The sequence below is a fragment of the Athene cunicularia genome (genome assembly GCF_003259725.1).
Source record: "Athene cunicularia isolate RWA chromosome 3 unlocalized genomic scaffold, athCun1 chr3_part1, whole genome shotgun sequence".
Taxonomy (NCBI): domain Eukaryota; kingdom Metazoa; phylum Chordata; class Aves; order Strigiformes; family Strigidae; genus Athene; species Athene cunicularia.
In genome coordinates, this window is record NW_020799097.1 from 79770310 (window position 1) to 79794778 (window position 24469).

A 24469-nucleotide genomic window follows, 5' to 3' on the forward strand; every position below is an offset into this window, starting at 1 on the left:
TCTCTTTCCAGCAAGTTATTTCTGCTGAATTTTAGAACAAGATGAAGGTTGGATGTCAAGCTGATTTTAATAGATGTTCAAAATTGGTGAAAGTTATGCTTGTGAAATACTCTCAGTGAAATAAAATGGAAGGCTTGTTTACAAAGGAAGGGTATGTGTTTTCTCCCTCTGCATGACAATGCAGAAGACTCCTCTTCTAGGGGGAATGTCAGAACGAAGTAATAGCTTTACTTCAGTGCTCTTTTAGTTAGTGGGACTGTGTTCAGTTAATTTTAGTCAAATTACTAAGGGATAAATGTTCCTGCACTCTAATACAAACATGTATGTCCTCCTGCTGATGATGGTGACGGCTCTGTTCAAATGCATAGTGAAGTGGACTGCACTATAGCAGGCTACACCCTAAAGCTACTGCAGCCTGCTACAAATGAGCCAGGCATTTCCCTGTTAACAGCAGCATATTGCGCTGTACCCTGCTTCCTGGTCCAGTCTGTTTCGGTGGGTTGTCTCCACATCATGGTCTAAGTAAAGGATCTAAGAATTAGCGCTGTGCCTGGAGAGTTTGATGAGGGTGTTCTGACTGGCTGGGTATGTATGTGTATTGCTGGCTCCTCTCATTTATGGGGGTGCACACACACTTCTGTCGCATCCTAATGGTTGCTGCCAACAGAAATAAATCTGAACATTGCTGCAGTGAAGCTAATGGGCCATTTCCTTCTGGTCATCTTGTAGTGGCCTTTGTTGAAACTGAAGTTCCCATGCTCTCCTTTTGCTGGCAGCATTAAAGCTGATGCAGATTCAGTATAACACAATCTCAGTTATGACTTGAATCTTTGCCTGCCAAGCAAACAATCTTCAAACTACACAACAGTGACAAGAACCTCAGGAAGCCCTTAAGCTGAGGCAAAGGATGCTGTATTTATTGGTAGCTGTGCCAGCTAACCTGAGGTGGTTTTAAAGCAACAGCCACTTGAAAGGGGCTTTATATATTAGTTTATTAAAAGTATCTGCTGCCTAGATTCTCAGCTTGTCTCCAGTTGAGTTGACTAGGTATGTTCGCAATTGCATCTGCTCCCTCTGGATTCCTTATAACTTTCTGACTTTTTTCCCTATTTCTCATTTAAGATTTACGTCCATCTCAAAGAAGGGAGTGGTGTTGATGGGCTCGATGCTTTGAAGAACAAACCACAGCTTCACAGTATGGTGGCCAAAAGCCTCTGTCAGAATGCATCTGGGAAGAATTACATCATCTTCACTGGCCCAAGCATTACCAGCCTGAATCTCTTTGAAGAATTTGAGAAGCAAGGTGTGTGTTGGGTGACTCAATGGGTTTTAATGATGACATACCTGGGTGTCCTCCTGATGCTGAATTAAAAAACCTCCCCAAAAGCTTCACTGAGATTTCAATTATTTGTATAAATAAGTTGGCCATCTCTAAGATAAGATCTCGTTCATGAATGTAATGAAACATGGCCCAAAGCAGGGGGAAAGACTGGGAATTGAGATAGTATCTTGATTCTCATTTAAAATGAGAACATCAGTGAGCTGCACCAGTGCTGTAGTTGAGCTAGCTCCTACATTATTTTAGGTAAGCTGGGAGGTCACAGAATGCAGTTGAATACTGCCATATTCTCACAAGAGAGTCATGGTTTTCCAAATGCTGCAAACAGCCAAATCGAAAAGAAAAATATATGTAGTGCATTGGAGTTTTTCCTCTGAGCAGAGACTGTTCTTTAGTAAATTGCTGTTTTCACAGCTGATTATAAGCATTACATTTTTAAGACTACCAAAGCAATGATGCAAAATGTGAGTTCACAAAAAAATATAGAGCATAACCCACTTATTCCTAGTACCTGAGATGTGTCAGGTTTAAATGTAAAAACTGACAGACAAAAACCTTGACTGCTGAGTTGCACCCTTTATGCTTAGCTAGGGAAGGATAAAGACAATGGCATGACCCAAATGATCCATAACCCTAGTGAAAAAAGTGGTGCATGGCTACTAAACCAGCTGAATGTTTTATTACTTATAGATAGTTCAAATTGTTCACAGGGGTGAATTATTCATGGGCTTTACACTGAACAGATCATTCAAATTAACAGTTTCTAGCAGGTAGCAAATTCAGTAATGTCTTTTTAAAGCATGTAGTTCTTACTAACTGATCAAATATGCTAATGGTCTACTGAGATTTCAGTTTGGTTCATGATTTGTTATATGACTTCATAAGACTTTTAATGATATTTGACAGCTGCTTCCAAAATTGAATTTCAGATCTGGTACACGCTATCACCTTCCTAGGGGTGAAGCTATGGGGTGGGTGGGGGGCAGACACTAAGATAGCACGTTGATTGGCTTTGCAGAATAGTGTGGCACTCCTATGGAAAGAAGTTCATGGGGAGACCTTGAAAATCTTTCTGTTTAATAAGGCCACTGTCTGCATTTGTCATAAGTTACTAGGACCTAGCTCAGAGGTTTTGCAGGGGGGTGTTGAACTGGAAGGACTGTGAGACACCGGGAGAAGTGAGATGCTAGTAATGTCAAGCAGTGGTGAAGTCAGGAAGAAGCCTGAAGGAGATGGTGTTTATTGACTCTGCTGCAAAGCAGCTAATGTATTGCCAGCATCTGCTGGGATCTTACTGCACTGACAGTATGTCTGGGGAGAGGCAGGCAGAGAAGCCTGGACTCAGCAGAGATCTCTCCTAATTTATCACACAGTCACCCTCAGCAATGACCTTAATGCTTTCTTTTTGTTTGTGGCTTAGCCAACTAAATCTCAACAGGGCCACTCCATGACGAAGAAGTGTCATGAGAGCCTGTTGAAAGACATTTATGCTCAGGTGCTCATGACAATCCAAGACCCATTCTTAAACTGACAAATTTATTTTTCTTGATGAAGAAAATTTAGTTTATGGGCTAGAAGCAGGATCAGTGGTAGAAAGATCCCATTGAGAACTGAAAATGAAAATAAATTGGTATTGCTCTTAACTGCTTTATGTGGTTTGGGTTGTTTTTGGTTGTTTTTGGGTTTTTTTTGTGACTATCAGCAGAGGAATAGAGGAAGATTTAAATAAGCTAATACTTAGAAACCTTGGGGAACCTACACTGACATTTAAGGGAACTAAAGGGAACTAGAAAGAGGCATCCACTAAAAAAATGTGTTAGTTTCTCTCAAAATTCTTGATGAAAAAGACCTGGGTTCTTGGTAGCCAGTGAGTTGAACATGAGTCAGCAGTGTGCCCTGGCAGAAAAGATGGTCAGCACTACCCTGGGCTGTGTTAACAGGAGCATATCCTGTAGATTGAGGGAGGAGATTATTGCCTCCTACTCAGCACAGTTTTGGACAACACACCCCCCAGTACAAGAAAGGCACTGATAAGCTGAAGTTCAGCAGAGGACCGCCAGCCTGACCAGGGTCTGGAACACATGCTCTGCTACGGGGAGGGAAATGTGCTTGTTCAGCCTGAGAAGAGAAGGCTTCAGGGGGACCCAGCAACAGCCTTTTGCTACCCTGAGGAGGTTATCAAGAGGATGGAGGTGGCTCTTAATGGTGGTGCATCATGGAAGGATGAAAAAGAACTGACATAAGCTGAAACAAAAGAAGTCATTCAAACTAGATATAAGGTTTTTCCTGAGGGCAGTGGAGCAGGATGCCCAGACAGGTTGTGCAGTCGCTGTCCTTTATTTTGTCCTTTCATGACCAGACAAGATAAAGCCTTGAGCAGTCCTGTCTGACCTCAGAGCTGACCCTACTCTGAGCAGGGGATAGGACTAGAGTTGTCTTCCAACCTGAATTATCCTTTAATCCATAGGATCCTGTGATCCTATGACGACTTCTGTGGAACCTTACTATCATTTGCTTTTCCTAACCCACACGTGCATTTCTGCAAAACCCACAGTGTTCTTTATTGAAAGCCTGCTGTGTAGCACCTTCACTGTACCACAGTAGAGAATATATGCCTAGTAATATAAAGGGATGTCGGTGAACATAATTCTAATATCTATGAAGATACCGAGACCTGAGAACTTCAGAAAATAAGACAGGGCACTTTGATCTTTTTCAAATTCAAAAACCTGAATAGACCTCATTTTTATTTTTCAGGAGACATACAAAGCATTTCTTTCTCTGGCCTCTGAATAGAACTGGAAACCTGCACTGAAATGACCCAGATTTTCTGTTCTGCAAGCAGACAGCAGTTATAGTTACTTGCTGTGACCCTGATTCATAGTGCACATTCCTTCTTTACCCCTCTAAGCATTAGTGTTGTCCATTACAAAATACAGCACCTCTTAAAGCCCTGTGTCCTGTGCTTCCCTGAAACATATGATCCCCAAAAGTCTCTTTTGCACTTTCTGAACCAACAGGAGCATCTAGCTCTGCCCGCGGAGTGGCTGAGGTTGGCAATGCTGCAGGAGTTGCCAGCCTGGGCGACCATGGTGCTCCCACAAGCTTTGCAGGATCCTGCAACTCCAGCACACAAACTAAAGCAAGCTGTCATCTCCTTCCCACAACAGGCCCCTCAGCTGTCCTAGCTCTTGATTTGACCCAGCATTGTATGCAGGATAAATGATTGCAGAATGTGTATTTTTGCCTGAACTAGCTTGAGCCTGGCTGCCTTTGCAAATGGTGCCGATGAAGATGTGGTGAAACAGGCTTGGCTTCAGCACAAGCTCTCTGGGGTCTGGAGACCCTGGGAATGAATCTTGGATGACTACACCACATTTCCTCATCTTTGTTCAGCTAGTTTAGGTGTATACATTTATATTGCAGCTACACTTTAAGAAGACCAGAGGAGGGCAAGCTGTCTCCACTGACTCCAGCGTGTGTTGCAAACACCTGTTGTGACTCTGATTTAATTACACACAAAAACTTCATTGAGCCAGATGGGCATAAGTTTTATTGCTTCTATTGCTATAGTAACTGGGTGGTTTTAAAAAACTACAGCTTACGGGTGTCATCCATGGTGAGAGATACTAGTAAATCTGCAGAAGTGCTGCACTTTTCTAGGTTATACAGCAGGAAGGTTACACAGTGTGTTCCTCAGAGAAGAATGGTTCCCATTATTCTGTATGAGAAGTGAAACATCTGCTGGAAGCTTTCTGCAGGCTTATTGCCTGAGCTAAATGAAAGGCTACAATTAATTATTATGGCTTCTCAGAGACGGCTGTTGCTATTTTGAAGCTCTAGCACAATAATGTAGTTATTAGCTTGGTTTTATACCATTGCAGTCTCCTGGAGAGAGTATCACCCATCAGTGAGTCATAAACTTCAAGCAGCTAAGGAAGATCTTCTCAGGCTCTTTTCTTATCAGAGCAGGAAGATCTTAATATTGGCTAGAAGAAAGTTTTCTAAAAGTTTTCTGTGTTAATGCCAAAGTTTACAGGTATGTGACCTACACCATTTGTGTACTTCTTAGCAAGACAAGAAATGAAAAAAAAACCCTAAACCTTCAACTGGAGATGCAGTTCCTCCTATATTGATTGTAAGCCTGTTGCCACTAGGTTTTTCTGTGTTGCCTTTTGTAAAAAGTAACAAGGATTTCCAGGGACTGATTAATTCATTAGAAATAACCAATGGAGTGCAGATTTCCTCCTTCAGAATGAAGTTGACCCATTGCTGTGTTGGTTGACCTTCTTCTGACATGGATGTCTTAAATTTGTTCAGCTCCTTGTAGACCTGCCTACAGCAACTAGACCTATTCATGAGTATTAGCAATTATTATATTAGTATTCCTGTAGTATCTGTGAGCTGTTGAGGGGATGCTCAAAATGCCAGGCTCTATATGAACCAAGGACAAAGGCTGGACCGGCACTCAAGAGTTTAGGTCATTCCAGAAAGACAGTCAGAAGTGGAAACCCAAGAACAGAGGTGCTCAGGGGAAGCCAGACACTGTAGTCTGACTTAACATTTCTCCTGAGAGGGTATCCAGTTATCCAATATGCAAAATTCAGCATGATGAAAAATTCGAACAAGCAGACTTAGCTGACAGATGAGCTTTAAACTACCACAATCCTCTGCTGCCATATGAAAGATGTGCACGGATGTCACCTGCTTCCGTGCCCATGGCTTTATTTCCATTCAGGTGGGTTAACACAAAACCTATGGAAACTGAGGAAATTTCCATCCAAGATTTCCTTGAGTTCAGTTAATTTGATCAAGACTATCTGCTTCTCTTGGACTAACAGAAACAGGCCATTATTATTTCACAGCCTAATGCCAGATTCAAGCATTGTCATTATTAATGTTGTTTCCGAATCTTGTTTGTGCCCACCTGGCTGCATTGAGATGTGTTTTATGGTGTTAGATTTAATTCGTTGCCTCTTTCACATATGAAAAGGCCAAGAAGCTGTGAGAAGCAGAATGTGTTGCTTGTGGAGCCTCTGATGTCTGTGCAGGGCAAGATGAGTGCTCACTCAACTAGGACACTGGTTTATCTCCTTTCCCTAAAATATATTTTCATTGAATCTATATTTCTATACTCTCCGTCCTTCTGGCACGTGTGTGTTTAATTCAGCTGGTGGTTTCAGTGGTTCTTAATTGCTGAAGCAGGGCTTCCTTAACAAATCTGATGCAGGTGCAAGGACTAGTGAGCTGAAATGAAGAGCTGGGCAGCAAGGTGAAGCAGGAGATTAAACCAGAGTTTCAGCCATGTGTATTGTGATTGAAAGCATCATGAGCGTCATGTAGGAGAATTTATTTCAGTTAACATCTAAGATGATATAGCTTTCCCTACTTCCCTGCTCCCTCCACAATTTATTCTCTTATTTAAACATCAAATACTCTCATGGATCATAAATTCTGATTTGTTCCGTAATGTATATCACCACTGGGGTCTTTTTAGTCCAATTTTAAACATGTTATGAAGACTGTTACACAGATAATAGATGTAATTGTTGGGAAGATACCCTGAATTCTTCTTCTTGTCACCTCATCATGACTGTGCAGGAGGTGTCAATACATTTCATCAAGAGAGCAGGCTTTCTGTGCTTGTCTCTGTTTCTAAAGTCATTCATGTACGACACAAATCTTTGGTATTGCAGGAGAAGGCCAGTTGGCTAACATATCTGTTGGACTAGAAAGCTGTAGGACAAGCTCTTCCTCTAGTCTGGTCGATCAGACTTCCTCCACTGCTCATGCTTTCTGGATCCATGCAATGACTTGCTGATAAGGAGTGGGCTTTTTTTTTCACATGCAGAGATTTACTGCTGTGGTTTGCTGAGCACCAGGAAAAGTGACTGCACAGGCCTACCTCCATCCATGCTGAACAATCCTGAAACTCCCCAGTCCAGAGGACAGTACAGAATAAGAATGAAGGGAAACATGTCCTTGATCTGCTGGTACAATAAAGGGCACTTTCGTTTTCTGACCAATGCCTATTCACCGGTTCAACAAGGTAAGCAACATTCCTACTGCTCGTGTTGAAAGTGCACATGCTTAATGTGACAGGGCAAAATGTGTCACTGAGTTTGATAACAAGCCTGAACAAAAATGCTTGGTCATAATATTCTAGATAAACAGGAGCAGTAGTGATTACTTCCCTTTTGTGTCTTCTTACAGCTATTCTTGTTTCCTATACAGAGGTTAAAATCCTACTGCTAATGCAGCCTCCTTTCCCTGAGCTTGTGGCATCATGATGTACTCAGAACTCCCAGCAGATCCTACGGTTAATTTATCCAGTAAAAACTTAGTCACAAACAAACGTCTTTTTGCCAGAAGTATATGATTAAGGCTTCCTGTTCTATGTTAAATTGATTTTAGCAGTTGCTGAAGAGAAACCAAAACAGATAACTTGGATAGTTGAAATAATTGAAAAGAACTTCTTGACACTGAAACCTTTTCCTTTTCAAAAGTATACAGGTAGTTTTAAAAAGATTTGAAAACTTCTGTAACGTGCAATGTGATTAGGTAACTCTTTGAAACTCATCTTTCAGTGAAAATCTTGTTTCAGTTTGTTCTCATTTTTATTGTTCAAATTTATATATAAGTGCCTGAGACAAATAAGAATAACCTAAACCTTTAAAAGTAAAGCCACCAATTCAAAGTCATCTTATAAACTTATGTTCTGAATCCTGAGTGACTCTCGTATCCTGAGTGATTCTCTCAGGCTAGAGAAGCAAAGTCAAGGCTTTGAATTACTGTATGGTGAGCTGAGAAGTTGACTTAGTGTGTCATTCAGTGCCTTGCAAGGAGGCTCATTACCTTAGCAAGGCATGGCTGATCCTGAGAAATTCTGCTGGTGACTCAGAGGGACTGGTGTCTGAGCACAAATGCTGAAAATATGTATGTGAAGGAAATAGGACACTTTGGGAACCCTTCTGAAACCAGTCCCTGGAGAAGCATTGCACCCCATGAGGGGTGTTTGCCATCAGGATTTGTGCTGTTTCCCTTGTGCGCTTTGCTGGATTTAGATTATTCAGCTGCACTAACTGAACAAGGGTTATCACAACATGTCACCTGTGTTCTATAGGCTAGCCCAGACCATTTGGTTATAATTAATAAATTTTACTATAAAAATACTCTGTAAACATCAGTGTTAACTGCCTCATTAAAAGAGGGAGCAAAAGCAGACTCTGCTCTGGCAACATCCTTTACAAGCAGTGCACAGCAGTATGAGCTGTTGTGCTTGTGATTGACCTTGGGTCTGTTTTGGCAAAGATGGGATTGTAGGTTGCATGTGTGAGGTAGTTTAACGTCCACTGATTAGGACCCATGTGTGTGATGGGCAAGACCTGCCCAACACATCGTTCCCCAACTGCTGGCTGGGACAGTTGACATAGTTCACAGTGAATCAGAGCAGAAAACAGAGACTGGCTTTTTAAAGAGTGGTGCTGGGGTGAAGAGAGTCTCTAGTGGAGAACTGGGAACAGATGGAGACTCAGTAGGAAGGCAGGAGACCAGATTGCCTGCCTCTCATTTGGCATCTCCGAAGTCAGTGCAGCAAAGCTAGTTTAAACCAACTTGAAGGTGGACTGCCAAAGTGTCCTCTAAGGCATGTAAACATAGAGGAAGAAGAGGAGGAATCTATGCTCCTTGTAGCACAGACCTGCTGAGCATCTGTGTTAGGTGGGAGAGGAGGTAGGAACAAAGGGGAATTAAACCCAGGCAGGGTAGTTGGACAGAGACTGGCGCCAGTGGGATCTCCTGACAATGCATGGTGCGTGTTTGTACTTGGTTGAGTATAAATGTTGACAGGGGCGGAGGAGGCCGTGAAGAGGAAAAACTTAAAAACAAAAGTCAAGAGATGATCAAAACAAAACTTAGGATGAGACTAGGAGGTAGATGTAGCTAATAATGAGCTATTTATTGCAATTTAAAGAAAAGTTGAGAAGATAAATCTTGCCTGTACTCAGAGTGCAAATCCCACCCAAGCCAGAGGCACCAGGAGGGCAGTACACTTGTCAGAGCTGATCTATGAATACTATTCTTAGATGCAGCAGGTTATTTATTATGCATGTTTTGAACCAGTGTGTCATGATACATCATCTTAGATACTAAAGGATGAGTCTTATTCCTTTAGTCTTGCAAAAATGACCTGCTTACTCCGCTATTAATTATAAAGTTTCTGCCTAGAACAAAATTCAGTGGGGTTTTTAATTTCCCTTAAGCTTTAACTTGAGTTTACTGTATTCCTTATGCCCATATTGCAGAAGAACTGAGAAACCGAAAGAGATTGGAACCCCCAGAGAGTAAAAAGTTACCCTTATTCTAAAGCAGGTGATGTATGTGCTGGCCCAAACCTCCCCATCTGTGGGATAAGGCTGCATTTTTGTTTTTCCACTCTAGTTCTGTTCCCAGTTTTGCAGTATCTCCACTACTATGTTCTAGAAATAACTACAATCTTCTCTATTTTTCATATGAAGCAGAATGGAGCAGGAAGCAACCTCACTTGCTGCATAGCAGGATGACCAGAATGACATCTTTAGCAAAAACTCATTGAACCCAAGATCTTTTTAAGAAGTAGCTTCTTTGTGAGGAGAGTTATAACTGCTGCTCTTCACCAACCAGCTCTACTAAACAGACAATAGCTAAGGATAGAAAAAAGGCAAGGACTAAAGAGCTGCAAATGGTTTGTTGACATCTCACCAGTGACTTGGGAGAAGATGGGAGATGTTGTAGAGGCATCACAATTGTGTGAAGCAGTTGTATAAGTCCTTCTGTGGTTCTTAGCCCAAGAGAAGCTGGAGTGAGGAATGTTTGGTGACAGTCTAGTTTTCTGAAAATATCATCTTGGGAGACTGGGCCAGAACTGGAAAGTCTGGGGAAAGAAACACAGTGTCAAAAAGTATGTTTCAGGACAGGGATGCTTAGGGTTTTAACTTTAAATTTTCATGTATCCTTTGTGAGACTGCATTCAGGGAGTTGTGTCCAAGTATGGTAACAGTGGGGATGGGGCCGGAGGACTCTTACGGGAAGACCTTGTACAATGCTGACTGTCTGCAATTCTGATTAAGAACTGTAACAAATCTTAAGTCCTGATAAAAAGCCATATAGCACTTGGATCATGTAGTGCCCCCTCTCTTATATCATGTTACGCAATCTCAGTGTTTGCCAAGGTGGATGCAACTGCCAGTATTGCTGAGCCTCCATTTTAAAAAACATGATTCTAGCACCTAAAATTACAGATTGGCTTAGAATAAGTGTTTTGAGGAAACAAACATATGTGCACCTTCGTTTTTCTGCTTTTTTTCATTTGGGATGGTATTTCCCAAGCTTTGCTTGACAAGCATAAAGCTTAAAAACTTTTTTAAAAAATAAAACCCCCAAAACTAAAAGCTGATGCCTGTCTACAGTGGTGGCATGGAGGCCGGCAGCCGGACCCACCGACACTGTGTTCCCTGTAGTGCTGCCAGGGATGGGAGCACAGTGATGCTGGAGGAGGACCAGGAGGGGAAATAGCTCATTGGAAGTGCTGGTGAGTCAGCTGGCTTGAGACTGCTTGTCAGAGACCTGCAGCTAGGAATGACCCAGCTCTGGCAGTTGTCTTCCCTGGAGAGGTGGTCTATGGCTACAAAACAAACCTAGGAAAGGCTATAAGAATAATGTGCCTGTAAAGCTATTTATATTCTTAAAACAAAGGAATGTTACGTGGAATATAATAGAAAGTGAGAGGGAGTATATGGTACCCACGTCGCTGCTACTGAAATGCATTTTTTTTTTTTAAGGATTGTGAATACAAAGCAGATTGTAAAGTAAATATAAATCCTCCAAAGAGAAGGAGAAAGAAGGGGACTTTTTTTGTAAAACGCTGGCACCAGGAACATATTTACCCTTTCCTAACCTGCCCAGGTGGGATGGCAAGTGATTTTGCAGCATTGATGCATCAGGCTGGTGATATATCAGGCTGGTGATATATCAGCCTGTTTTAGCTCATGCTGGCCAGAATTTTGTTGAACTCATTAAAAGGATCAAAAAAGCACTATAATAATTTTTTTTAATGTAATGAAGGATTTATTTATTTGACTGTTTTTTTTCCTCTCCCCTTGGGCTACATTTACACCCAGCTTGGGAAAGCAGAGGTGAAAGGAGAGTGTATTGAACAATTTAGAGGTGATATCATTTTGGACTCGAAAAATCAGACTTTAAAGGCCCCAAATAAATTGCTGCATGGCTCAGCTGTAACATGACATTTAGTATATGTCATAAGTCTTGCTTCAAAATAGAGCCTGTCAGCTAGGACAGCACAGGGACTTGACAGAGATAATGGATGGTATGAGACTTCCAGCTGAAGGAATGAAATGGTGAAGTCTGTAATGAAAACGTGAGGAGCATTTTAGGGATGATTGTAAAAGAGTTGGCAGAAGGAAGGCAATAAGAGTTTGCAGGCTTCGGAAATGAGAAAGCCCAGAATTGTACCTGTACTGAAACAATGCTGAGAAAGGATGCAACCAAGTCTGTGCTTCTCTAGACATGGAGAAAAATAATGTTGTGCCTGGGAGAGAGTAGGGATCCTCACTAGATGGTGTGCCATAGACAGGGAGCAAGGGGTGATCTGTACTTTTGAGAGCTGACCATCAAACCCTAAGTGGACATAAAGTCAAAAGTTAAGGAACAAACTCCTGTACTATAAGTTTGTTTAACTCATTCTTCCCTCTTACAAGGAGCTTCCCCTGGATGGGGAAAACATGGAGGACAGGAGCAGTAAATCAGAGAAGAGCTATGGGAGTTTCTTGGGAGAGCATTGAACTCGTAAATATTGCTGTAGTATTGGAGGAGGCCAGGTCAAATATGCACCATGTGAAGGAATGGGGCCCATTCTTGGAGTAACCTGCTCTAGGTACCACACCTTTGTCTATGCAGGCACTGGTTGGTAGATAGTTGCAGGTGACAGATTTCTGCAGTAGGCAGGATAATCATACCCTGTGATGAGCTGAATTATCTAGCCAGCTGACCAGGAAGGGCAGGAATCACAGAATCATCTAGGTTGGAAAATACCTTGAAGATCATCCAGTCCAACCATTAACCTAACACTGACAGTTCCCAACTACACCAGATCCCTCAGTGCCATATCGACCCAACTCTTGAACACCTCCAGGGATGGGGACTCCACCACCTCCCTGGGCAGCCCATTCCAACGCCTAACAACCCCTTCTGGAAAAATGCTTCCTAATATCCAGTCTAAACCTTCCCTGGCTCAACTTGAGGCCATTCCCTCTTGTCCTATTGCTTGTTACCTGGTTCAAGAGACTCATCCCCAGCTCTCTGCACCCTCCTTTCAGGTAGCTGTAGAGGGCGATGAGGTCTCCCCTCAGCCTCCAATTCTCCAGACTAAACACCCCCAGTTCCCTCAGCCGCTCCCCGTACGACCTGTGCTCCAGACCCTGCACCAGCTCCGTTGCCCTTCTCTGGACACGCTCGAGTCCTTCAATGTCCTTTTTGTAGTGAGGGGCCCAAAACTGAACACAGGAATCGAGGTGCGGCCTCAGCAGTGCTGAGTCCAGGGGTCAGATCCCTTCCCTGTCCCTGCTGGCCACGCTATCGCTGACACAAGCCAGGATGCCATTGGCCTTCTTGGCCCCCTGGGCACACTGCTGGCTCCTGTTCAGCCGGCTGTCAATCACACCCCCAGGTCCCTCTCTGACTGGCAGCTCTCCAGCCACTCCTCCCCAAGCCTGTAGCGCTGCTGGGGGTTGTTGTGGCCCAAGGGCAGCCCCCGGCATTTGGCCTTATGGAAACTCCTCCAGTTGGCCTCAGCCCATGGCTCCAGCCTGTCCAGGTCTCTCTGCAGAGCCTCCCTGCCCTCGGGCAGATCAACACTCTCACCCAACCTGGTGTCATCTGCAACTTACTGAGGGTGCAGAAACATCACTTGCAGTCAGAGAAATGTGTACTTAGCTCCACTGAGCAACATAAGTGTACATCTGAGCTCTGGCTCCCCTCAGCAGTGAATCAGGCTGTTTCTCATTTCAAAGATACTGTGGTTGTGGCTCCTTCAACTCACCCGCCAGCATCACCTCTGTCTTGACTGTGTTTAGCCAGTGTGCTGCTTCTTGTATTTTCTTTTCTTTGTCAATTATCACCCAGTGGAGTGGAGGTACTGTTTCTTTTGGCCCCCAAGGGTGGAGATAAGCTGTTCAGTGCATGACTAATGGAAAAAAACCCAAGACATTAGCATCTCTGACAGATAGCTTCCCAGTTTTAGGTCAGAAACGGCCAATAAGTTTTATTTTATAATAAACCATATATAGAAACTGTATCTTTTTGCTAGATATATGATATGGATTTAAAACTGTTGTGTTTCTAATTGATGCAGGAGTTATAATTAAGAGAAAAAGTGGAGAAATTCCATGCCCATTGGCAGTTGAAGCCTTTGCTGCTCACCTTAGCTATATCTGCAAATACGACGACAAATACAGCAAGTAAGTAAGGATATGGGGGTGTGTGTGCATGTATTTCTTTCTCTCATTCTTTGTTGCAGCAATATTTGAATTCTCCATGGTGAGCTGCAACTGAGGGGCCAATCCTGCTTTCACAGAATATATCTCTGAGAAAAATCCTGTTTCAGTCAAAGATCTGAATCTGGCTCTGCACAAGGGCAAGAGCTGCATTGCTATCTACTCATCCACCAGTCAAAAACCCCTTGAGACTTAACATTCTTAGAATCTTGCAGATGACTTTTAAGAAGTTGGGAAGATGAGTCAGCAGGCTGATGTTCTTGTCCACATCAAATTGAAGGCTAAATAGAGAATTCAACAGAGATCTACCAGTCCGACAAGTCTCAGGCTAGCTCAGCTCTCCACTGCTATCAGCAGATGGTGTTTAGGTGGTTATCTGTCCCAGTGATACTCTGTCACCTGGAGCCTGAAGAAAATGACATTCAGTTGTGGATGTAAAGCAGGTCTACGTGATCTGGGAGAGTAAAATGTAGATCTTTTGGCTCCTGAATTCCATTTGGGGTCCTCAGCATTAGCTCCTAATGTAGCAGGTAGAAACAGTAATAAGTGAGAATAGCAGTGGTGAAGATTGGCTGTGGGAATAGTGATGAAGTGCAGATTTCAAGAACTTAAAATTGAGGAGAGAAAAAGCAGTGGGGATTTTCCAAGCCAGTTCTGGGCAAGGCAGCAAGAATTCAGTAGAAGAGGTGAAAGAGGAGGAGGTGGCTACTGGAGACTGATGTTGGGATCTGGTCTGAGGAAATCAATATGAAAAAGAGGTGAGGTTTAAATGGTTACAAAAATAATGAAAGAAAAGTAGGAAAGTGGGAAATCTTGTGACTGAAGAGCGAATATTCTGGTGGTCCTAGAATTAGTCAGAACCTAAATATAAGGATGTCAGTCCTTTCTAATCTTGCCTCATGGAGAGGTGTTCCACATAACAGCACTACACACACTGGCTGTACTCCCACATCCTCCCACCTACTGTTGACAGCAGCAGAAATCATTCTTTGCATGGAATAGGGATAAACAAGAAGAGAAGCATCAGCAGTCTTCCCTAAACTGTAATGTAATGTGCATGAGGGCTTTTTAGTTACAAATTGAAGGGATTCAGACCCATAGCTGCCATCACGAGGATGTTTGTCACAGGTGAGCTCAAGGAGTTTGTATTGGTACTCTTATGTGGTGTCGTACAGGTGTTGCTGAGGTTTTGCATCCGAGAGCAAGGAAGTCTGTTATTTTAGACGCTATTAGAAATTTCCAAAGTTGTGCAACTTAACTGTAAATGACTGTGAAATACATTGTACAATGTTTCTTAAGATGATGCTTTCACTAGGTTTTAAGTCCTTGGCCTGCTTGCCCTTTGGGACTGCAGGATCTTTGGGATTATTTCTTGCATCCCAGCTGCAAGAGTTTGGCTGAACAGTGTTTTTCCCTCCCCTTCTCTCTTGGCTTTTTAGGTATTTCATTTCTCACAAACCAAACAAGACCTGGCAGCAAGTATTCTGGTTTGCCATCAGCATCGCTATAAACAATGCCTACATCCTCTACAAAATGTCAGAGGCCTACCATGTGACAAGGTATAGCCGTGCACAGTTTGGTGAAAGACTTGTAAAGGAGCTTCTGGGCTTGGAAGACACCTCACCCTCCCATTGATGCATTGTTCTTGGTGGCATAGGCAGGAGGTGGAGGGTAAGCAGAAGATAATACCACACCTGGAACAGCAAAGCAAGGAACTTGTGATACCACCAGTGCTGTCCTTACCCAAAAATGCCAAGTGATGCCACTAGAGAGGTGGAAACTTTGTTCCTAGTAGCAGCTGGATGTAAACATGTCCTGCAGAAAGTGCCACTGGAAAAGCTGACATGAAATTGCATATGTGAATGCCCTGTGTGAATCTGTATACCAGAAACAGACTTAAATTAGTTGTCATCTCAATACTATTTGTTGAACAGGGTCATACTGTAAAGTTCCTCTTGGGCTAAGAGCTTGTCATAAGCTGACATAGCTCAGCAGTCCTAGGCGGGCATTAGAGAAAACTCTATACCTTGCTTGGAGTTACTCAATTCTGAGACACACAACACAAGTCTGCACCATGGGCTGTGGTGGAGAGTGCCAGCATCCTGTAAGGCATCACTGCTGTCCTCCCAGTGTGCTAAACAAAGCAGTTCAGGTGCACGAACACTGAAGCGAGCCTATTGACAAACAAAACCTCCACAGGCAGTCAGCCAGGAACTGAGGACCCATTAAGACTTTTCCTTTTTTTTTTTTTTTTTTTTTTTTTTTTTTTTGGTTAGAACACAGCAGAAGTAGGAGAAACCAAATACATTAATGAATTTAAAATGGAAATACTTTACATTGATTTTCTTTTTTAGCCAGGATGAAACATTTTGTACACAAACAGTGAGTAATATTGTAAGTATTAACAGTGAGTAAACCAGTAAGTAATACTGCCTCACATCTTAACTGCCACGGTTGGTGTACAGGTGAGAAATCAGAGTATAACAATTATATTTTTTCTTGATTTCAACTGTATCTTAAATGTTGCTTAAAAATCTAATGTAATGGACTGTTAAGTTTTTAGGAACAACAATTTCTTTCTTTTCCTTTTTTAATTGTCAAGACTTTTTTTGTCCATTTTAGAACTTCATTTGGCACACAGTTGGCAAGAAAAAAATAAGTCACTAATAGCAGTGTGTTTCCCATTATCACTGCAGGGGTGTTCCATAGGAATTTGTCCTGTTAGAATTCAGGGCTTGTCACTGTAGTTGTAATTAAGCAGGTTACATGTTTAGCAAAATAACATAGTATTGTGTTTTACTCAAAGAAAGAAGTCCAGTTGCAACCAGACCTTAAACCTCACTAAAACAGCAAACCCAAAGAGTTCTCCTGCCCTGAGTAACACTGTAGAGGACAAGTGTTGTCACGAGCTGGTGCCCAAGGCTGAAACGTAACTTTTTGGTGCTGGTGGAATCTGAAGGCTGATGAAGTTTTGGAAAACAATGCTGAGAGAGAGAGGTATGATTGAAACAGGGGAGAATTGATACTGAGGTGAAATACTACTCTGCCCTCTACACATTATTGATTTCAGTCCACAACTCAATCAGCAAAAAACTCTGTATTCTAAAGATTAGCAGAGATGGACACAAACAGCACTGCATTAACTTACAGGGCAGAAACCATGTTGCTTAGAGGGCCAGCTGGTTTTAGGTCCCCAAGCCCAAAAAGTTTTACTGAAGAATGACTTGGGTTGATTCAAGAGGAATGAAGGGATTGATTGATTTCTTTATTACTGCCAACTTTACGAGGTTATATGTGTCTATCTGGCAAGAGACAATAGAGGGTAACCAACAGAAATTTGAGAACTCCCCAGATTTCATCATTATGTGATGTGCAAATGCATAGCATGTAAATCATAACAGGAAGAATCCAGCAGGGGTTAGTAAATTACTGACTAGCCCAAAGAGCATCCTTGCACTGACATCCTTCTATTTCCACCAAATTCTTTTTTTGGTTTTGTTTTTTTGTTTTGGTTTTTTTGAGTAGACTTAGAGGCAGATCTCAGCTGGTTGCAGGGAGAGTGAGGGGACAGCCAGCTCCACAGGGCCTGGAGACTGTCCCGCACATCCTGCTCTGCCTGCTGCATGATGTACAGCAGTGGGTTTGCAGGTGGTTTGTACCACTCTAGTCCTTGGCAATACCAAGCTGCGTAGGAGCCCAAGGATGAGTTCAAAACTTCTTGGCCCTCCAGAGAACTGAGACCACCCCTCTTCAGAATGAGTGTGTGAGCTGGTTCTTGTCAGCTTGTAAGTATTCAAAGACAGAAAGGAGCTTGTGTGAGGCATGAAAAACAAATGTTCAGCAATATAAGCCCACAGTTTCAATTTTTTTTTTAGGGAATTCCATAGAGGTACCTAAAGGCAAATGGTGTTCTTATTGCTCCCTCTTCAGGCAATGGCAGCCTATATTGCGACAGTAAGAGTGGCTACAAGTTCATTATGTCCTGTAAATTTATACAATTGTCAAGATTAGGGCAGTAAGAAAAGTGGCTGAACTTTGCTGATGGGACAGCTTGAATGAACAGTAGCTGCTGGGAGCCCAGCTTCCTTGCATTCTCCTGAAATGCTGGAGCCTTTTCAGGGTGTACATGCCCCCCAGCAGAGAGAGGGAGGTTTGCAGGACCTCCTTGGAGCCACTTGGCATTTCTGAGGAATAAGCACAGCACTCTCCAGCTATGTCGTAGCCTCTTGAGATAGATCTGGAGCCCTTGGCCAATTGTAACATTACTGTGTATGCTTAAAGGCTTGGATCTAGGCCATCCCATACAGAAAATGCCTTTTCTTTTTCAGGTGACAGTAGGTCCAAAACCTTGGAGTGTTTGACTTTCCACTAATGTATGCTGTTAATTATGTGGATTACTTAAGCTAAAATCATGAGGTCCTAGCTTTTTGCCTCAGGGACTGGGTCCTGAGTAGTTTTCCCTAGAATTGGTGTTGATGGGGGATTACACAGTGGCTGACTATTACAGGGAAGATGCTTTAGTCTCCTTTGTAAAGGAGAAAAATTAAGACAAAATTATAGCTTTGCAATGGATTTCATTTTCTTAGCCTTAACCATCCCTCATCATTTTGAACTGGTGCCCTAAACATGCACAAACATTCCATAAGTAAACGAAAATATTTATATATATTTATATGTACAAAATGCCTGAAAGTTGTCTGTCAAAGCCAACAATCAAAAGCCACCAAAGCATAGTCTATATCTACAGATGACAATCCCACCTCATCTTTTCCATCTATTGACTGGGAGTGGATAGGGGTTGGGGAAAATTAAGATTTCTCCTTGTTGAAAAAGCATCTTGCACTTTCTCTATGTTACTACAAACAAGGCAAAGTCATTAAGGAAGAAATTGAATCATTTTTAAAAGGCAAAATTTTGTTAACTGCAGCCCAGATTCTGTAGCATTTCTTTTACTGCAAACTGGCTTGCTCAGATTTGGTTCCCCACCTGCTTGTAACATTAAAGCTTCTTCCTAGCTAAAGGGGGAAAAAAAAAAAGGGGGGGGGGATTAGTCTCAAAGTAGTGCAAGGATGCTAGTTATAGTGTGTGCGTGTGTGTTAATTGTGCAATGGCTTGTGAAATGATAGCAAGTTTGGGTTGTTTAAGGGCTTTTTTGTAGCCTTGAGACAATCTCGGTAAGAGATCTTAAAGCTCAGCAGTAGCTAAAATGCAGTGGAAATGCCAACCAGGTCACAGAGGAATGTCTCAAAATTTTTCTGGGAGGGGAAAAAAAAGTTTGAAGCTGAAGTAAAGAAGGGAGCAGCAAGCCTTGCTTCTCTCCTGCGGAACTGAAATTTGATTCACACATACTTCTGAAAACTGAAAATTACTTATTTATCGTATGCAAACTTTGTTTCAGAGAACTGAGACCATCAGTAAGACATACTGACCACCTTCTATGCACAGTACTTCTTTCAAGAAATGTCTGTTGTGCCACAATCCATTCTTGGAAACCATTTATTTTCCCAGTGTGCAATACAACACTCATTAGAGCTTAGAAGACACTGTGAAATGGTTTCCACTGCTGTTGCCTCAGCTGAAAAATGCTTCAAGGGCTTGCAGAAACTCTGCCACTTTTTACTTCAGCCCATTTGTGCACTTGACACTAGGGCACAAGTTAAAGAAACGTCATCTCCGTTTTCCATTTCAATTCTCTAGCCCCAACCCTTCTACATTTACAAGGTAGTCCAAGAATCCAAATTTATAGAAGTCTCAGTGTTCCTAATGGGTACAACTTTGTTTTCTTCAGACAATTTCTAGAGAAAAATGAGTTTAGCTGTTTCCAGACTGACATTAAGGACAGCAACTCAAAACAGTGTTCTCATTCTTTACCTCCAGCTACACTTCTGTGGCTTGCTTTTTTCTTTTTTTGAAGAGGTGTTTTTTTTCCTTCTAACATTTGTTTAGTAGACTGTCTTGAGCTGGTGGGTAGAGAAAGAAGCCTCCAGCCTACATGTCTTAGTCCCCTAGTCCTAGGGCTGATTTTTAGTGGTGGGGGGGAATTTTGCTGCACTGGTAATTCTGAGCATCTGTGCTACTTTCCATGCAAGGATTGCAAAGTGCTTTAACAACCTCGGCACTCATGAGACATCATTAGCTCCTCAAATAGGAGCTTCCGCTCCCCTAATCAAGAGACCGAGGCACAGCACAGGTAAAGGGGTGATGAAACTGTAAAGTACAGTTTGCACTCCTCCTGATTAAGTCTGCATTTTCAGTGACTTGGTTCTTGTTCAAATGCACTTTTCCAAACTAGAAATGAAAGTACGCTGAGCATCATTCCACCCTGAAGTAAGGGCTGTGGGACTTGTTCAGCACATGTTCCTTACTCCATATAGGCTGCTATGACTCAAAACCAAGTTGCACTGAAGGCAAGAGAAAACTGGATAAAACATAGCAGCCCAACCTGTCTAAAGTAGCTTAGAGGAGATAAATGGAGAATTTGAAGTTCTGCTATAGTCCAGTAACCAATGTGGAATTCAGATGAATAATTACTGGCTTGGGAAAAGTCACTGAGGCTTAGATGGAGTATGAAGTCTTCCATCCACCTCTGTTGTAGAGTTTGCCATGACACTTTCTTGTTGCTAGGACTGATGTGAGATGAGGTGTTTGTAAAACAAGAGCTCATCTCAGTCTGGTTGAGAACACTGAGGTGTCAAAGGACTGTTAGCAAAGTTTCACAAAGGCAAGGAACTTCTAAGCTCAAAACATGTATATATTTGGCCTGTCATTAACTAGGATATTTTGCACAGACAGATCACACCTGCTTAAATGCAAGCCTATCACCAGTGCTACTTGATAGATAATCCTTCTTGTAAAAACCTACCTTTGTTTCTAGAAACAGCATGAACTGGAAAAGCCCCCATATCATCATTTCACTGTTGGGGAACAGCTGAGAATATCTGTGCTTTGTACAAAAGGGCCTCTTCCTCTTCTTTTGAGAGATGGCTCTGTGTCTTCAGTAATCTAGTTCCGAAGAAGTTCCCTGCCTTATGTTTTCCATTATTTCCCTCATTCCATGGGCTTAGAGAACATCCAAATCATCTCACAGGTTCTTTGTCAGTCTGGAAGAGGTGACCACACAGAGAGTTGGCCTTTCAGTTTACTTTTAAAGTATTACTTTGCTGATCCTGTCTGCTATTTCACAAATCTCAGATGAAACAGGGTATTGTTTCTGAAGCCTATACCAATTGCAATCACTGTGAAGGTGTTGCCTGCTTTGCCCCATTAGTGCTGCCTGTCAGGTTCATATGGACCCAAAACAGGTATCATGCCACCACACCCACTGCTCCCATTGGAATGGCTGTAACATTCCTCAGCTTTGTATCACTGTCAAAGAGGGGCCTTTGACATGATCTGGGGAGTCTTTTGGTGTTTTGGGTTTTTTTAAGCCCTTCCACTCTGATGGGTCTGGTGAACAGCTGTTAGGTATCACGAAAAGGCCTTAAGTGGTAAATCCCTTTTGTATCGCTCTTCTGAAGTAATAATTGCTTGTATTAGATGTCAAGGTGGTCCACACGATGTGTAGTGCAAAAATCTTATCCATGAGAATGTCACCCTGCGTCACCAGTGCTCGTTTGATGTAACTGCAACAACCCTTGAATGCATGGGAGACCTGGATGAAGAACCTAGTGGGAAAGGACCGTAATGCCAACCGGTAGGGCCACAATGTGCAGGACCTGATTGGATAAACAGAGAGGGGAGAGATGAGTCCAATTTGGCGTCCATGCTTCTTGAACAAACAGACTTTCTACTCAAGCTGGTCTTATAAGTTTTACTAGGGAAGGGAAGATGCCAGGCCCATACAGTTTGCTTCCAGCCCTGGCAACTCTGTTTCTAAAACAAAAGCTGGCAGATGCTTTCACTCTTCAAGTATTTACAGCATGCTCTGGACTTCAGAGCATTTGGTCCTGTTTTCACTAATTACCAAAAAAGCCTAGAAACCAAAAAGCAAAGCCCAGTACACTAGGTTCATCTATCCAGAACCCCAACTCACTTGGTGTCAAAGTAACTTTTTGGTCTTGTTCTCCAATTAATCTGTGTCAAGGTGTATGCAAAATGTGACTGCTGAACAATTCACACCTCTCTATGAAATGGACTTGCTCATTTGATGAAAAACAAATTGCAGGTCTCTTGGACTTACATTTGCAACCTGGATTTTTCTTCTAGTTGTAAGCCAATTCTTTGCCTGGTATTTCAGTACTGAAATTAAAAATAACTTGACCCCATGATCTGGGGTGAGATGAGAGACAGCAAAACTCAGATTTATGCCAGAGATTAATCTGATCCTGTGTAGGTGAGGCTGGTCAGCACAGTTTGATACAAGGAGGAGTTTAAGGGGAGTAGCAGCCTTGAGGAGGCAGAGGAAAGCTCAGAGGTTGGGCATGCAGAGGGAGAGGAGCCAGGTGATCCCTTCTAACTCATCCTTCCAGCATGCCTACTCCCCTCCCCTGTTGCCTTTAAATTAAAAAAGGCTGCTGTTTAACACCACTAGTCTGCACAGCTGCTTTAGCAACATAAACCCTGCTTCAGCTGCATCGCTGGCCTCACTCCATGCATTTCCTTATACTATACGTGTTCAGTAGTCATCAACCTTGGAGTCAAAGCACTGCTGCATGTCAGCGCAGTGTGGAAGCAGCAGTCTGAGTAAGTGCCACAGTAGAAACAGGAAAAGTGGGGATTCTGGAAAAGGAAGCTCCCCGTCTACGTTTTGTTTTCATTTTTTTCAGTATGTGCAAATTACCTTCCATCAAATGCAGTGAGAGTACCAAATGCAAAGATGGGCCTTAGCTGGCTGAGTACTTTCAGGATGACTCCAGCGGGCTGTGCTCACAACATCAGTGACTGTAATTCTGTTGCAAAGTTCCATATTCTTTATAAATCTGAAGATTTCCTTTGAAAGTGTAGATTCCAGAGGTAAAGCATACACTGCAGTTGCTTTTGGTTTTCTCTTTTTTTTAAAGAAAAAAACAAACAACCACTTCTCAGAGCAATTTTGTAACAGCCAAGTCTTTCAGGAAATGCAGGTGTGTGACCTCTTCAGAGTAAGAGATACACAACTGTGTTCCTGCATGGGACAGGGAACTACTCTTGTGACACCAGTTTTGTTCTACACAAAGGCACGCTTGCAATAAATTTTTACAAGTTTTGTACACCATGAGCTAAATTCTGAGTTCCAAAAATGTGAAGTGTGGCAACAATAACAAAATGGATTTATAGTATCACTCTGATATCTTGTCATGTGATTTTATTTCTTCAACAAAGTTTGTTTACAATCAACAACTTTGAAATACAGTCAGATATATTACTGGTTGCTTTTCTGTCTCATTCTTTCCTGGAACAGGTAGGGAAGGTGTTTGGTAGTCCTTTGGGTGTGTAAGTGAAAGAATATGGAGAAAATACCACTAAATAAATTACAGGTTCTCACTGTAAGACCATTATAGACAAAAAGCCTGACATCTTTATCCAGACATTTAGCACAAAGGCATTTTATTTAGAAAGAACTGAGTTTAAAAAGCCTTTCAACATCATCTGCACACAGGCATAGCAAGGAGGACTGCTGCCCTGCCATGCCCTCCCAACAGCTACAAGTGGTGCTTTACAGCCACCTCAGGGTGGGGAGGAGATAGAAACAGGGGCTTAGGCGGCTGTCCCAGCTCTCAGATATCTCTGCTGAGCTGTACCAGCCCTTTGACCTCACTGGTCTGACTCTTCACAGAATCACAAGATCAGTTAGGTTGGAAAGAACCTTGGAGATCATCCAGTCCAACCATTAACCTAACACTGACAGTTCCCAACTACACCACATCCCTCAGCGCTATGTCAACCCGACTCTTGAACATCTCCAGGGATGGGGACTCCACCACCTCCCTGGGCAGCCCATTCCAACACCTAACAACCCCTTCTGGAAAGAAATGCTTCCTAATATCCAGTCTAAACCTTCCCTGGTGCAACTTGAGGCCATTCCCTCTTGTCCTATCACTTGTTACCTGGTTCAAGAGACTCATCCCCAGCTCTCTGCACCCTCCTCTCAGGGAGCTGTAGAGGGCGATGAGGTCTCCCCTCAGCCTCCTCTTCTCCAGACTAAACACCCCCAGTTCCCTCAGCCGCTCCTTGTACGACCTGTGCTCCAGACCCTGCACCAGCTTTGTTGCCCTTCTCTGGACATAAGTTTTGTCTGTACCACCCTTGGTACCCACCAAAACCATGATCTGCATGCCAAGTAAGTGGCATTTGCAGGCAAAACCAGACATGCATCATTGTTTCACAGCCCCACGTCGACAAGTTACTACAACCTGGTTAAAACCTCAGTCCACAAAGGGAGCAGAAACCTTGCAGGAGAACACATAAGTGGGGTTACAGTGGGACTTTGCCCACAATCACAATAAAGATGTCCCCTACGCCTTGGGTCTGCGGCCTTTATTCCCCGGTGGCTGCAGAGCCATCGGCCGGGGACCAGGCTGCAGAGCATCCTCCCGGTATGTGCTAGTGTGGCTCAACACTGACCTCTTGCTGTGATCTGTCGGGTGTCTGCCGTGCTTAATTT

General features: G+C 42.8%; 1 protein-coding gene across 1 annotated transcript in view; it reads left to right on the forward strand.

The window, feature by feature from the left end:
• PGBD5 (piggyBac transposable element derived 5) overlaps positions 1 to 22877 on the forward strand; it is a 41887-nt gene extending 19010 nt beyond the window's left edge. Inside the window, exons 3-6 of the mRNA XM_026844355.1 lie at positions 1123 to 1303; positions 7191 to 7388; positions 13746 to 13851; positions 15327 to 22877. Of these exons, the coding sequence (XP_026700156.1) occupies positions 1123 to 1303; positions 7191 to 7388; positions 13746 to 13851; positions 15327 to 15522 (681 nt within the window). The 3' untranslated portion in view covers positions 15523 to 22877. The remainder of the gene's footprint in view (positions 1 to 1122; positions 1304 to 7190; positions 7389 to 13745; positions 13852 to 15326) is intronic.
• Positions 22878 to 24469: the final 1592 nt, after the last annotated feature.